The sequence below is a fragment of the Dendropsophus ebraccatus genome, chromosome 6 (genome assembly GCF_027789765.1).
Source record: "Dendropsophus ebraccatus isolate aDenEbr1 chromosome 6, aDenEbr1.pat, whole genome shotgun sequence".
In the NCBI taxonomy this organism is placed as follows: Eukaryota; Metazoa; Chordata; class Amphibia; order Anura; family Hylidae; genus Dendropsophus; species Dendropsophus ebraccatus.
In genome coordinates, this window is record NC_091459.1 from 79110140 (window position 1) to 79126862 (window position 16723).

Here is a 16723-nt window from a genome sequence, read left to right on the forward strand (position 1 = left end):
GGTGAATCTCAGATACATAAAATTATGGACAGTGTAAAAAGCCTGATTGAAATCAATGGGCCCTAAATTGGTCCATAATTGCACGTCCACAATTACAGACATACATAAAATTGAAACGATACAGAGAAGATTAGCATGACCCCTGCGCAAGGATGGCACGCAAATTTGTGAAGCGTTCCATATTAAAAAAAAAACAAACTACGGAACATGTGAATGTAGCGTTAATTTTGGCGGAAGCTACAGCTTAGCTTAGGAGGCATCCCAAAACATCAGCCTGGGTAAAATTGGTGAATAGAATGTTTGAATGTGAGGTTGGTTGCCCTTGGGCGCCTAGTGTGGCCTAGTCTGTGTGCTGTGGATTTAGTAGAAGTGTATGAGAGGTAGAGACTAGTGATCACGCACTACCAAAAGGCTGTAAAAGGACTGACCCCCTTTCCTGTGCATGCATTGTAAATTGTCTTACAGAGTTAAAGCTAAAGTCATTAGAGCCGCTTGCATATTGTCTTAAGAAATTCTCACCACAGGATTGGTAGATTGGTAGGTAATAGCTCCAGGCATCACATTTACCACCTCCACAACAGATCTGACCAATACCACCATACTGTAACTAGATAACACAACAGACTCGACCAATACCGCCGTACTGTGACTGGATAACAGCGCCATACCAGACCTTACCAATATCCCCCCCCCCCTAAAAGACGGCCCTGGTTTGTGGTCTGAAGGACTGGCCAAAAGGTCCCTGTGAAATTATCAGTGTCTAGACCAGGGATGGGGAACCTTCGAACCTCTGGCTGTTCCAAACCTACAATTCCCATCATGCTTTGATGGCCAAAGTGACAGCTTTGGCTGTCCAGACATGATGGGAATTGTAGTTTTGCAGCAGCTGGAGGGCCAAAGGTTCCCCATCCCTGGTCTAGAGAGAGTGCCCTATATAAGAGATGCAGAAAGAGAATTGTAAATTTCAGGTTCTAACAGATACTCTAAATAGCTGTTTTTGTTTTTGGTTTTTTACATAGGAACCACATGAAAGCTACTGTATATAAAGATATTTCTTACTTACTCTGATCCCACAGGGGAGCTAATATATAGCCCCTATCTGAAAAAAACTGATCCAGTATGGAAAAAGCACAAGCTAGTAAAGGTAGCGTTTTTCTCTGGCCAATGTTCTGCTGGGTACACCCCAAGTACTCCCTTTTGTGATAAGTTCTCCCAAATGGTAGTGGCCTCTTTCTGCAGGATATTGCACCCTGCCGAACTGTAAGAATTGTTTAGGAGTGGTTTATGCCCTGACAGGGTGTGGCTCTTATATAGCGCAAAGCGAACCTGCGCAGTGCTAGGCAGGTAGTTCTAATGTTATGGCTGATCAGAATAATGTGCTTCTATAATTAGCTTCAAAGCTGATGCCAAAATCTTCGCATTCATATTCCCCAAACAGTGAACCTTAACCGCAGCCCTCTGTGATGTAAAGTCATTTATTGTTCATAAATGATGTGGTATGGTTTTTGAAGCATTAAATTGTGAATTATTTTAACATAATTAAAGTAAGGTTATGCAGCAGAACTAAACCTTTATCTTTTGTATCATGTGCATGGTTAGCGTAATGTAGGAAGCCTGTGAATTAATTCCACGCTAAGGCCCTCTGCTCGTGTTTGTCTTGTCATTCTGTCAAGTATTGAAATCACAAATCTGGCTGAGTGATGTCTGTTTACTGAGTTATTCTGTGCAATATTATTATCCATTATTCCAGGATAATGAGGAAAATATGAACACCACCACTGCACCTTCTATGGAGATCTCTGTAGTACAGACATTTCCATATGAATAATCTCTCTATAGCTCTATACAAACACACCCTGCTAAATATAAAATGTATATAGTAAAATACCTAACACCAAAAGTCCAGACGGGCATCACAGGTAGCCAAAAGGGCTTGCTAGTCCACCTGCTATGAAAAGGGAAACAGGTACTGTATATATGAAGTGCACAACCACAATTAGGTAAAAGCATCAATATGCTTTATCAACAATTATGCTTAGCCAAAAACCTCCAAAAGTTTAAAAACACTTAAAACATATACCAAAACTCCACTCCTGGCTCAAATACAGCACAGTGTGTCACCACTCACCCCCTACTGGTACAAAGGGGAACATATAGCAGTATCGTTATTGCACATGTCTGCTAATAATTATGTATATCTCTAAATACATACCCATATACAAGAAAGATAAACTAAATGACCAAGCCTTAAGTGTACTGCCCGAGAGGGGTTTTTTATGCTTTTTAAGGGTGCGTTCACACGTACTGTTAAGGGTCCACAACGGCACAGATTTGAAGTTGCAGATCCAATTCCAAAGTGCAAAATTGCGCATTTTTGGTCGCATCAAATCCAGAAAAAATGTAATAAAATGTGATCAAAAAGTCGTATATGCGCAATCAAGGTACCGATAGAAAGAACGCATCATGGCGCAAAAAATGACACCTCACACAGACCCATATACCAAAGGATAAAAGTATTATAAGCCTGGGAATAGAGCAATTTTAAGGAACATATATCTGTTAACAATGGTTTGAATTTTTTACAAGCCATCAGGTAATATAAAAGTTATACATGTTACATATCGATGTAATCATAACGACTTGAGGAACATGCATAACCAGTCAGTTTTACCATAGGGCAAGCGGTGTAAATGCAAAACTCCGCCAGAAATCAAAACAAATTCCTTTTTTTTTTTTTTCCATTTGACAGCGCAAATTATTTTTTTTCCGGTTTCACAGCATATGTTATGGAGAAATAATGCCTGTCATTGCAAAGTACAATTGGTTTCGCAAAAAATAAGTGCTTATATATGTCTCTAGGTGAAAAAATGCAAGCGCTATGGACTTTTAAACATAAAGTTGAAAAAGCAAAAGTGCAAAAACGAAAATTGGCTTTGACGTTAAGGGGTTAATCAGCTGGGAGAGCTGTTTCCAGGGCATTATGGGCTACCCTGAGGTCATGTGATCGCACCAAACAGAACATATAGCAGAACTGGGTTTTGACAGGTTCAGTTGTATAATTGTATACCAATAAGGGTCGCTGGAGCAGCAAGGTGAGCACTGTATACTTTATATAACTTTTTTTCAGGACCACACGCAAATGATATAAAGCAGGGGTGGGCAATAAACTTTCTCATGGGGCCACATGACAAATAGAAATGGTTTTTGAGGGCCAGGCAGGAGTGTTTCCCAACCTTTTCCATCTCAGACACACAGGTGACGTCTTCTTTGATTTAAGGTGTCCCTTTCCATTCCTCCCTATCCAGCCCAGGCCTCCATGATTATTTCTTCCATATACAATTCAGTAGGTATGTGGCTTGCCCCCCATATGTAGGACCCCCCGTATAGTAATAACATCCCCTTCTATGACCTCCCATATAGTAATAATGTCCACTGCTGTGCCCCCCATATAGTAATAATGCCTCCTCCTATGCCCCTTGCTGTGCCCTCATATAGTAATAATGTTCCCCTGCTATGCCTACCAACATACAACCCCTGGTAAAAAGTATGGAATCACCAGTCTTGGATGAGCACTCATTCAGACATTTAATGCTTTAAAACAAACTCAGATCAAAAACATGATACAATATTAAGGTCATTCCAAAGTGCAACTTCCCTTACGTCCCATTGGCATCACAACATATGGGGTAAATTCGCCCCTGCGAGCCCCTGGGACGAAGGAATATTTAATGAAAAAATAACAATTAAATTTTAATCCCCTCCTCCATGAGGTATAAATAGGCTCCACCTCCCCCTAGACCTCAGTCTTTTTTTACTTCGTTGCTGTTAGCCCTAGGGGACTTTGTCCCTCCTCCGTTTTTATGCTTTGTTAACCTGTTGCATTCAGGTTTCCTCTCCAGGTAATGATTGCTGGGATGCCGCTGGAGCCGGTGTCCAGGTAGTATCCTGATATTTGCTTCTGCAGGTCTTAGCTTTTAAGTTTTTCTTACCTAGTGCGTCTTGGAACGCACTCTGCGTGTCACCCGAGCCGCTGGCTTTTCTTCCAGTCGCATTCGACTGTGGAACGCATCGGCGCTGCGTGCGTCTCAGCACTGCGGCATCAGCGTCATGTCACTTCCGGGGGCCGGCAGCGGCGCGCGCTCTCTGCATGCTGGATTAGCTGTGTGTTCAAGGCAGAAGGTAAGCTGTTGCTACCTCTAGGTCTGGCTGTCTTCCTCTGGAAGGATTTTCTGTGGCTCATTTGGATCTAATAGAAAACATCTGAGTGCAAAGTGCTGTGATCTCTCTTCTATATACTTAAAAGTAAGTGTTGCTGCCACCTAGTGTCTCTTTCCGATATCACTCTAGCCAGGCTAGTGGTTTATATGTATTGTAATACATTGATTATTTGCAGATGTCTGAAATGGAGACCAGTCCTGCTGCTGGTAAAAGACCTTCTAAGGAAGCACTTCATGTGCCGAGTGTGAGACTCCTCTACCTGTCGGCTATGGATACCGTAGGAGGATCATTTTTTCCAGATAAGATTCATCCTTTCTTTCATAAAAATATTTATAATGCCTAAGTACGCTGTCCTTCATGCAGACCTAAACCTATGAGGAGCCTGATGTTCAGGATGTAGTTGTATGGGTCAAGTACTATGTGCAAAAGACTTTAGCGGCTAATGAGAATCGCCGCCCGTGTCCTAAGATAAAGACCAAATGGAGTATATCTCTCTACTCCAAGCCTTTGAGTATATTACTTTATGGCTGTAGGATTATGGTCATTTTCAGTTTTTACTGTGATTGATGAAGTTAACTCATCATCTTCTTCTGAAACCTCTTCTACTTCTGAAGATGAGAAAGAATTATTCAGGGGGTATTTCACAGCTGATAGAATTCACAAGCTCTGCTAAGCTGTGCAAGCTGAAATACACCCTGAGGAAATAGAAGAGGATAGGATTGGTCCTCCTCAAAAAAGCCTAGGGCTTTTTCTGTGGGTAAGACTTCATTGTCTATGTTACAGGCGCAATGGAAAGAACCGGAAAAGGCTCCGGGTTTGAGCAAGAGGTTTAAGAACTTATATGTTCTCAAGGAAGAACAATGTAAGGACTGGATTGAGCCTCCAAAGGTGGACCCGGCCATAGCCAAACTGTCGAAATGTATTGTGCTGCCTGCGGAGGACGGATCCAATCTTAAGGATCCGATGGATAGAAGGGTGGAGGTAGCCCTCAAGAGATCATATACGGCAGCGGCAGCCCAAGGGGCAGTCTCCATTTCTTCTTTTGAGGTTTCTAGAAGCCTAAGAAGATGGCTGACCAAGGTCCAGGAAAATTTGGAAGGTAGAGCTAGCAGGGACAAGGTCCTTCGCTCCTTAAAAAAGGTCATTATGGCCATTGACTTCCTCTGCGATGATGCATCTCAGGGAACCAGGTTAGCGTAAAAAAACTAGTACGCTCTCAACCGCTGCCGAAGGGCGCTATGGTTAAAACCTTGGGTTGGAGATGCTAACTCAAAAATTCAGCTCTGTAATATGGAGTTCCAGCCAGGTAGGCTGTTTGGCTCTGAGCTGGATAAATTAATGGAGGAATTGTCTGACAAGGAGGGGAAGTCCCTACCATTGTCCTATAAGAGCGGTGATTCCTTTCGCAGAGCAAAATCTCCTCAGCGAGGCAAAGGGAGATACCAGTACAGAGGTTGAGGAAGAAACTATTCCAGAAGAGGTTCTGGGAAGCAGCAGAATAAGGACACCAACAAGAAACCAGACTTCTGACGCAGAAGCTGTCCAGTGGGAACACGTCTGAGTTTGTTTCTCCCTGCCTGGGAAGAATTAAGAAAAGATCACTGGGTGTTAAATATTATTCAAAATGGTTATGTCCTTCATTTATCATCTCTTCCTCCTCCAAGATTTCTTCTGTCAAGAAATCTTAAGCCAGAAAGACACTTAGTCCTAGAGACAGAAATTCTTTACCTCCTTTCCATTGAGGCTCTAAAGGATGTTCCTCTATCAGAGATCGGTCAGGGAGTTTACTCCCCAGTGTTACTAGTGCTGAAGCCATCCGGAAATTGGAGGCTTATTATAGATTTGCGATATCTCAACAGGTGCATCGTAAAGAAGACGTTCCACATGGAGAACATAAGATCGGTAAAATCTATCCTCCAGGAGGGAGATTTTATGGTCACCATAGATCTACCGGATGCATATCTTCATGTACCGATTCTGAAGGCTCACAGGAGAGCCTTCGCCATCCAAATCCAGGGGAAGGTAAGACACTTACAATTCAAAGTCCTTCCATCCGGAATACCTCCGCACCCTTTGTTTTCACAAAGGTAGTGTCACCATGATGGTTCGCTTCCGTTTACAGGGGATAAAGTTATCCCTTACCTGGATGATTGGTTGATTATGACTCAGACTCAGGATCTTCTGAGAGTTCAGTTGAACTATGTCCAGGACATACTTCAACAATTAGGTTGGCTTATGAACATAGAGAAATCAGACTTAATTCCTAATTCCTCCTCGTCAGGTATCCATAAGAACATAAATGCGCTTTCTATGGCTCCTTGCCTCAGCTGCGGACGCGGTGCCATGGGCGTTATGGCATATGAGATTTCTTCAGAGAGAAGCACTAACCGTATGGAACCGAGGACTGAAGGACTTGGATGCGATGCATGTTCTATCGACTCAAACAAGACATTCTCTAATGTGGTGGAGACAAGTCAAACATGGAGTTTTATTTTCAGAACCACACTGGATAACCATCACGACAGATGCTTCAGGAACAGGTTGGGGAGCTCATCTGACAGTCATCACGACTGCAGGATCTTGGAGTCAACAGGAATCCGCTCTGCCCTCCAACGTGAGGGAGCTTAGAGCGATTTACCTAGCTCTTCTTCATTTTTCTCCTCCTATTTTACAGAGAGCAGTCAGAATCCAGATGAACGACATGACCTGTGTGGCGTACCTAAACAGGGAGGTACCAGATCCCCTTCTCTCCTCAGGGAAGTAGAGAAGATTTTTCTGTTGGGCAGAAACCAGAATAACCAGACTCTCTGCGATTCATATCAGGGGTGTCGACAATATATTGGCGGATTGACTGAGTTGAGGCCTGACATTACCGGGGGAATGGTCTCTCTCAAGGAGAGTGTTCATTCAGTTAACCCAGAGGTGGGGGCTTCCTCAGAGAGACCTCATGGCATCAGCAAGCAATGCCAAACTGAGGAATTTCTGTTCCCTTTACAGGGCAGACAATCCCACGGTAGTGGACTCAATGACAATACCATGGACATACCAGCTGGCTTATATCTTTCCTCCCATAGCCATGATTCCCACAGTTTGACGAAGATCAGTCTAGATCAGTCGTCAGTAATAATAATAACTCCCTTCTGGCCGAAGGGGTCATGGTTCACCCTGCCCATGAATATGAGCAGAGGGGAATTTTGGAGATTACCTCTGTATCCGGATCTAATATTCCAGGGTCAACGTCTGTGCAGGAATCTTTCCAGCCTCAGCTTGACAGCTCGGAGACTGAGAGGACCGTATTGGACTCTAGTTTTTCTGAGAAGGTATAGTATACTCTTTCTCACGCTCGTAGTTGCACTACAAATAAATCTTTAGCACGGATTTGGAAGATTTTCAAGATTGGTGTGCAAGCAGGAGTATTGATGGACTTAAACCTTCTACTCCACAGTCATTGAAGTTTTTACAGGAAGGCTTCTATAAAGGATTAAAACCTAGTTCCATCAAGGTGCAGATAGCAGCCCTCTCTGCACACCTAAACTCACGTTTCTTTCAGATCTTGGAGGTAAAGAATTTTGTTAAGGCTAGACTAGGCCTTACCTGGTAAAGCAGGTAGACCCATGGGACTTATCCTTTGTGTTGAGACGCCTGTGTCTTCCTCCCTTTAAGCCTTGGGAGGAAGTAGACTTCAAGTTAACATTGAAAGTTTCTCTTTTACTAGCCATTACCTCTGCTAAGAGAGTTGGAGAACTTCAAGCCCTTGACTCCGCACCTCCATACGTGATTTTTTCCCAAGACAAAGTTATCCTTAGGTTCCTTCCAGGATTCCTGCCTATGGTGGCTTCATTTGCCAACATCAACCAGCCAATAGTATTGCCTGTATTTTCTCCTACTGGATCATCTAAAGAAGACTTGGATCTTTCTTTATTGGACGTATCCAGAGCTATCAAGATCTATCTACATAGAGTAAGTGATTTTCGTAAAGACGAGAATTTCTTTATCCCTTTCACAGGAAAGAACAAGGGGAGAAAGGCTTCAAAACCTTCAATATTCAGATGGATCTGTGACTCCATTGCCTTATGTTACTCCTCTGCTGATCTGGATCCACCAGAATTTACCAGGGCTCACTCTACTAGAGCTGTGGCCTCCACTTGGGCAGAGCGTGCCGCTGTGCCACTTGAGGACATATGCCAGGCAACTACCTGGTCGTCTTTGACTACCTTTGTGAGATATTTCAGGCTGGATACTTCTTTCTTGTCAAGAACAACCTTTGCAAGATCTGTTCTTAATGCGGACGTAATAAATAACCCGCCCATTGGGGATAATGCTTGCTAATTCCCCATATGTTGTGATGCCAATGGGACGTAAGGGAAGCTAAAATTATTATGTTAATTTGTTTTCCCTAAGACCCATTGGCATCACAAGACTCCCTCCCTGTGTTTTATGTTTCTTTATAATTAGACTGAGGTCTAGGGGGAGGTGGAGCCTATTTATACCTCATGGAGGAGGGGATTAAAATTTAATTGTTATTTTTTCATTAAATATTCCTTCGTCCCAGGGGCTCGCAGGGGCGAATTTACCCCATATGTTGTGATGCCAATGGGTCTTAGGGAAAACAAATTAACATAATAATTTTAGCTTCTTGGCTTTCAGGAACACTCAAAGAAATGAAGAGAAAACATTGTGGAAGTTAGTGAATGATACTTTTATTGACCAAGCACAGGGAAATAAATATGGAATCACTCAATTCTGAGGAAAAAAGTGTGGAATCACTCAAATTGGAGGTAGAAAAAAAGGACACACCCAGTCTATTTCCTTTCCCTAAATGGACACCTGCCCCAGATTAGATGTGCCCGTTAGTCTGCAGTTAAAAACACCTGCAGTCATGACACCTTGGAGGGCTGCTGGACGAAGTGGAGTGGCGAGAACCATGGCTCCAACAAAAGAAATGTCCCTTGAAACAAAAGAGAGGATTGTGAAACTTCTTGAAGAAGGTAACCCTTCACGCATGGTTGCTAAAGATGTGGGCTGTTCACGGTCAGCTGTATCCAAGATATGGACCAAATACAAACAGCATGGAATGGTTGTTAAAGCCAAGCGTACTGGTAGACCAAGAAACACATCAAAGCGTCAAGACAAACAACTTAAGGCCATTTGTCTTGAAAACCGAAAAAGTACAACTAAACAGATGAAGCACAAATGGGAGGAAGCTGGAGTCAATGTGACCGAACCATAAGAAATCACCTAAAGGAGATGGGATTTCTATACAGGAAAGCTAAACGAAAACCAGCATTGACACCTAAACATAAAAAAACAAGACTCCAATGGGCTAAGGAGAGGCAATCATGGACTGTGGATGACTGGATGAAAGTTGTCTTCAGTGATGAGTCAAGAATCTGCATTGGACAAGGTGATGATGCTGGAACTTTTGTTTGGTGCCGTTCCAGTGAGATTTATGAAGAGGCCTGCCTGAAGAAAGCAACCAAATTTCCACAGTCCTTGATGATATGGGGCTGCATGTCAGGCAAAGGCACTGAGGAGATGACTGTGGTTAATTCTTCCATCAATGCACAAGTTTACATTGACATTTTGGACAGTTTTCTCATCCCTTCAATTGAACAGATGTTTGGAGATGATGAAATAATTTTCCAAGATGACAATGCATCGTGCTCTAGGGCAAAAACAGTGAAGGCATTCCTTGAAGAAAGACACATACAGTCGATGTCATGGCCTGCAAATAGTCCAGATCTCAACCCAATTGAAAACCTGTGGTGGAGATTGAAAAAAATGGTCCACAAGAAGGCTCCAACCTTCAAAGCTGATCTGGCAACTGCTATCAAAGAGAGTTGGCACCAAATTGATGCAGAATATTGTTTGTCACTCATCAAGTCCATGCCTCAAAGACTGAAAGCTGTTATAAAAGCCAAAGGTGGTGCAACTAAATACTAGTGATGTATTTTGAATGGTCTTTTCTTTGTTTTTTTTCATGATTCCACACTTTTTTCCTCAGAATTGAGTGATTCCATATTTATTTCCCTGTGCTTGGTCAATAAAAGTGTCATTCACTAACTTCCACAATGTTTTCTCTTCATTTCTTTGAGTGTTCCTGAAAGCAAAGTTGCACTTTGGAATGACCTTAATATTGTATCATGTTTTTGATCTGAGTTTGTTTTACAGCATGAAATGTCTGAATGAGTGCTCATCCAAGACTGGTGATTCCATACTTTTTACCAGGGGTTGTAGCAATAATGCCTCATACTGTGCACTCCCTCAAACTCATAATACTCTTGTTGTGCACCTCCCACACAGTAATAATTTCTCCTGCTGTTCCCCCTATAGTAATATGCACCCCACCACCACCCACAGTAATAATGCCCCCTGTTGTGTACAGCCCCCCACCCATAGCAATAATGCCCCCTGTTGTGCACAGCCCCCCAACCTACAGTAATTCCTCCTATTGTGTACACCCCTCCACCCATACTGCCCCCTACTGTGTACAGAGCCCTCACACATAGTAATAATGCCCCCTGTTTTGTACAGCCCCCGCCCCCAGTAATAATGCCCCCTGTTGTGCTCCACATGTGCTCCATACTACCATCATACCCACATATTATACTAACCTATTCCAGGAAAGGTCCCTCCATCTCTTAGCTCCATTCTGTGAGTCGCGGGATGGATCCTCCAGCAAGCGTGATAACGCCATATCATTGTGCCTGCTGGAGAGATCACACACCCGGCTGCTCATAGGCTGCTGGTGCGAAGTTCCCACAGTATGACAATGACTAAAACTGCAGGACGCTGATCAGTAATCATTACAAGACACAGCTCTAATAACTACTGTAATAAGCTAACACTCAAACTTAAAACAGGGTGGGTGTTTACTTCCTAAAATATATGCTGCAAACACTTCAAGCGACTCTGTACTCACAATCTGACCCCCCCCCAAACCGCTTGTACCTTCAGATAGCTGCTGTTAATCCAAGATCTGTCCTGGAGTCCGTTCAGCAGGTGATGCAGTTATTGTCCTAAAAAACAACTTTTAAACTTGCAGCCCGTGCCAAACGGGAGTATCTGTGCCCTAACTTTGCACCACCTCTCTGTCCCTCCTCCCCACCCTCTTTGTCATTAGGAATGCTTCAGGCAGATTGCCTCCTATTCCCTACCTGTGTCAGCCCGGCACATGGGCTGGATCGTAAAGGACCTGCGCAATGTTCAACATGTAGAAAATGTTTCAGTGGCATTCCTAATGCTGAAGAGGGTGGGGATGAGGGGCGGAAGGGTAGTGCAAAGTTAGGGCACAGATACTCCCGTTTGGCACAGGACTTCAAATTTAAAAGTATTTTTTAGGACAATAACTGCATCACCTGCCGAACGTACCACAGGACAGATCTTGGATTAAAAGCAGCTATCTGATGGTACAAGTGGTTTGGGGGGGGGGGGGCAGATTGTGGGTACAGAGTCGCTTTCACTTCCTCCTGCATTGTGACCGCTGGTTCTTCTTGGTAACTGCATCCTGCTGTGTGGCATCTCATCAATCACTAGAGAGAACAATCTCTCTGCTAGGTAGTCTTTGGCCCTAATATGAAAATGTGTTTCAGTTTTTACTATATTTCCCTCTCGGTTTCCCCACACTTACACTTTTGCATGTTGTGCACCATAAAAATCTCTAAAAACTGACTCTCCTATCAATTGGTCCTTTAAAACCAGAAAGTGGGCATGTCCCTTAACCGCTATAACCAACATATTTATTAAATAAACCATCCCTTTTTTTTTGACAGGCATTGGATTCTGAAAATCCATCAACACTTGTATGGCAGTAAGGTTGAGTTTTAGTTATATCACATGCAAAGAACACACCAATCAGACTCTAGTGGTTGGGAAACTCACACCCTGATGTGTAGTGATTTTGGAAAATTCTGAGTCTACTAGTCAATCCACAAGTTATTCACAACATCTGTACAAAGGTAGTAAATACCAACAAGCAAAGCAAGATTAAGGGAAATAATTTTTTTTTTTAGATTTTTCTTTATAATACTATTGTATACTGTACTATTATATACTATTTTTTGATTATAATACTTTATAAGTATTGGCCTCAATTCACCTAAAGGTGAGCTTATTAGAGATGAGTGCACCAGGTTCGGGTTCGAGTCGATCCGAACCCGAACGTTCGGTATTTGATTAGCTGGGGCTGCTGAACTTGGATAAAGCTCTAAGGTTGTCTGGAAAACATGGATACAGCCAGTGACTATATCCATGATTTCCACATAGCCTTAGGGCTTTATCCAAGTTCAGCAGCCACCGCTAATCAAATGCCGAACGTTCGGGTTCGGATGGACTCGAGCATGCTCGAGGTTCGCTCATCTCTAGAGCTTATATATTGCATTGATAACTATTAAAGAAATTTTTTTTTTTTAAACACAATAACAATATTGAAGTATCTTATGACTGCCAATGAGAAATCCAAGCAATGAGAAATCCAAGCAAATCAAGCCACAACAGTGTTCTTCTGAAACCTATTATCCAAGCTCTTATATACTTGGAGTTTAATCCTAGGACTCTTTACTTTGTGCTTTATAAGATCTATTTTGCCAACATTCATTAACCTGCACAATCCTGGTTATATAGAGAGCAGATAACGCAAGCAATGCAGATTAGTTTGGAATAAGCTTGTTGTCATCTTTTTTTGTCTGAGGGATTCTGTGGGAATTAGCTCATAATATAGCCGTGTTTCTAATGAATAAAACAGAGTTTAATCCTAGCTTTCGATACCTGCACAAAGATGCCTGGCAACAGACAGTGTCCTGTCAATGACATCTATTCATTGCAGACACAAAAGGTCTATAGAGTTTCTTTTCAGGTCAAAGTGAGATTTACTTCTGTGATGAACAGGGTTAAATATGTTAGACCAACATCTATTAGATCGGGGCTTCTCAGCTACTTTCTATTAGTGAGGCCTGGAACACACTATTGGTTGTAATCCATGAAAAAAGTGTAAATTTATCTTAGTCTATATTTTGCTGGTCTTCTAAGCCCAATTTTACAATTGCATGAGCAGAAAAAGCATCAGCTATAATTGTAAACCAGAATGGGTGCAGCCACAGAGAGGTAAAACATGCCTCCCCGGCAGAGGCTCAGCAACCATTGTGGGGTGCCTGGCAGTATGAGGAGCTCTGTGGTTATTGTATGCAGAAGGATATCTGGCATGTCATGACCCATACATTACCTATAACATTAAAACCACTGACAGCTGAAGTGAATAATATGGATTATCATGTGACAGCTATTAGAAGGTGGGATACCTTAGGCTGCAAATGAACAGAAAAATTTAGAACGTATTGTGTTGGAAGCAGGAAAAATAGACCAGTATAAGGATTTGAAGCACCAACTGTGATGGCAGGAGACTCCAAAATGACAGGTCTTATGTTGCGGGCAGACAGCGGGAATCAGAAGCCGATAGTTCAGGCTCAAATGAACCCAAAAAAAATAATTGTTCAGCTCTCCTTGAACACCGTTCACACTAGGCAGGAGCACGTTGCCATGGCTGAAATTGCAAACACAGAAAAATGCAACAGCTCACCGCAACAGCAAGATACAGACCCATCACAGACATGAAAATAGTTAAAAGCAGCCCCCCCCAACTGCCAAAAATTTCCACAAAAATGAGTCTCTTGGTTACTATTTGCAAACAGCGTAAACTGCCTCACCACGATGCCTCACATCAAATGAACCCAAACCTCAGCCGGTTCGCTCATCCCTAATGAGGATCAGAACTGGACCACAAAGCAATGTTAAAGAAAGTGGCCTGGTATGAAAAATCCAGTTTTTTTTCTACTGCCTAATGACAGTGGCTTCTTTCAGCAGGATAATGTGCCTAGCCAAAAATATTTTAGGGATGGTTTTAAAAACATGACAAAGAGTTTAAGGTGTCATCCTGACCCCCAACCTGACTAGATGCCCAGAGTAAGCAGCTATCGAATGTGCTGGAAAAAGTGTCATGAAAAAATGATAGAACTTAAAGTTGTATTCCGGGGATCCCATACAAAACTAAAATGTACAAGAAGCATATAGGTGCACCCACCGACTATACTTTAGGGATCTGTGGTATGCACTTCATATGTTCCACTTTTCCACTAATATTTGGTATATACTGAACATTCATATTTGCTTTAAATGGGGGTGCTGTTTGATAAAGGAGCAGTAATTTTGCGTAAACTTAGATTTTTTAAACATACTTAATGTCTATACTAAGGGGGTTCTTCATTCTCTTTTGCACACAGGTATTTTGGGAGAGACCATCTTACATTCTGCCATACTGCAGAAACAGAAGGAAATGGTGAAAGTCATATTAGATTGTGTCCCATCAATAATTAATGAATCTGTGGTGTCTGATAGATACAAAGGTATGTATGTTGCCATGAACACAACTGGTGGCCAAACACCTTAGACTAATGTTGTCCAAATACAACAATTTCAGCATGCCTAGATGACCATCTAATGTGTATTAGGTGTTTAGAAAGTAAAGGGAAATGCATCAAGCATATTGAATTTCAACATGCCAGGTCCTTTGTTCTTAAAGGGATTGTCTAGTTAAAAAATGTTTTCTCTCAAATCAACTGGTCTCAGAAAGTTATACAAATTTTCAATTTACTTCTATTTAAAAAAAAAAATCTTCCCATACTTATCAGCTGCTGTATGTTCTGCTTAGAAAACCTTTCCTTCTCTGGACAGTTAATGTCTTGGACAGAGATGTCAGCAGAGAGCACTTTATCAGACTGAAAAGAAAACATTATTTTCTGCAGGACATACAGCAGCTGATAAGTATAAGAAGACTTACTATTTTTAAATAGAAGTTAATTACAAATCTGTATAACTTTCTGAAACCATTTGATTTGAAAGAAAAAGATTTTCGCTGGAGTATTCTTTTTTTCGCATTATATAATGAGTCATAATCCCTTAAATGCACTGGTATACTTGAGGCCATAGGGGACCAATAGTAAAGGCTATTCGGGAGCAAGCAAACCAAGATATCAGCCACACAATTAAGAAATCTTTTTTTGTCAGACGCAGATGCATTGTGCTTAAAACATGCCTATGCTCAATAGAAAAAGCTACTTTCTTGGAACGGGTGCCCTGCAGAATCCTTCTACCTTCCTATGAAGTCTATCATTCTCCAAATTCTCTGTAAAATTAAATACAATAGGGAACCCGCTGACAGATCCTTTTTGCATACAGCTAGAAGTATTTAAGAAAATAACCATTCTAATTTCCTTGTCAGAAAACCTGCTGTGAAATGGAAGGATGATAATCTATCATTCACAGGGGGATCTCTCTCTATATAACTAATTTCAGGGATGAAATTTCTCTGTGACATCTGCATAAATATCATTGCATTCCACATTGTGTAATAAACTTCTGCTGTATACTGTATGTACCTATCATGCCGGGTAAAGTAGTGCCTTACTTTGCTCTGTCGCCTTAATAATACATATAGTAGGAAAAAGTCCCTCATTAGCCACATGATTTATGAAGTCATTACTTTTGCTTATCAGGTAAAACCGCTCTTCATATAGCAATTCTAAAACAGGATCTAGACATTGTGCATTTGCTATTGAAAAATGGAGCAGATGTCAGTAATTCCAGAGCCACCTGCACTTGCTCTGTTCCAGGCATGGGATGTTTCTGCTACTTTGGTAAGAGATGATTGAATCATAAAATACTAGAGCAATTCTAATAATTTAGAAAGACAAGTGTCTCATATAGCTGTATTTTACATGGAAATCTGACTAGATGTGAACTAATGTCATCTCTCTCTTTAGGCCTCTTTCACACAGTAGTATTTTGGTCAACAGCAAACACTATGGTTGGGTCCAAAAAACTTGGCGCTCTTTTTATTACACCTATATTTTTCTTTATAGTTCCGCTACTACTTCTGGCTTATGCCTGTAAATACGGATGTAAAATACTGCCATGTGAAAGTCCCCTTAGCCTGTATTTGCATGTGGCAGATTATTTGCAGAAAACCCCATATAAATGTGTGAAACCAATTTCCAATTGGAGGAATTTACTATTTACTGTATTTAGCAAACTGTGTATGAATATACCTTGAAGAGATGTAATAAATTTCGGTGTAACTCTTTATCTCCAGAGGTGTAGTTATAGAGACTACAGAGGGAGAAAGTAAACCTATTTATGTTGGAGGAGAGGGGCTTTAATTTAATTTACATCTCTGCTGATCCTATGTATAAAAATGGCCAAAACACTAAACATGCTGTTATAAAAGCACAGATGAATAACCTGGAGAAAACAAATGCTGACATGCCTGCAAACTGTGAGGACACTCAAGCCAGGAATTCAGCCAACTATATCTCTCTCAATTCTTGCCTTGAGTGTCCCATACACACGAACAGGAAGTCCATTACAGGATGTTCACCGGACAGGATTTTGTGCGGAAGGCAACAGAGCAGACAGTTCTCATCAAAAGCAGAAGGAAAGCATAAAAGACCCAAGA

At 41.7% G+C, this 16723-nt stretch overlaps 1 protein-coding gene and 1 non-coding gene across 2 annotated transcripts in view; both read left to right on the top strand.

Moving 5' to 3' along the window:
* The window catches only part of LOC138794893 (transient receptor potential cation channel subfamily V member 5-like), a 70098-nt gene that overhangs the window by 27151 nt on the left and 26224 nt on the right, over nt 1–16723 (top strand). Inside the window, exons 4-5 of the mRNA XM_069973823.1 lie at nt 14493–14615; nt 15765–15905. Coding sequence (XP_069829924.1) covers nt 14493–14615; nt 15765–15905 — 264 coding nt within the window. The remainder of the gene's footprint in view (nt 1–14492; nt 14616–15764; nt 15906–16723) is intronic.
* Nucleotides 85–187, top strand: LOC138796113 (U6 spliceosomal RNA). The gene has a single exon (XR_011363724.1). It is a non-coding gene; the product is annotated as a U6 spliceosomal RNA (small nuclear RNA).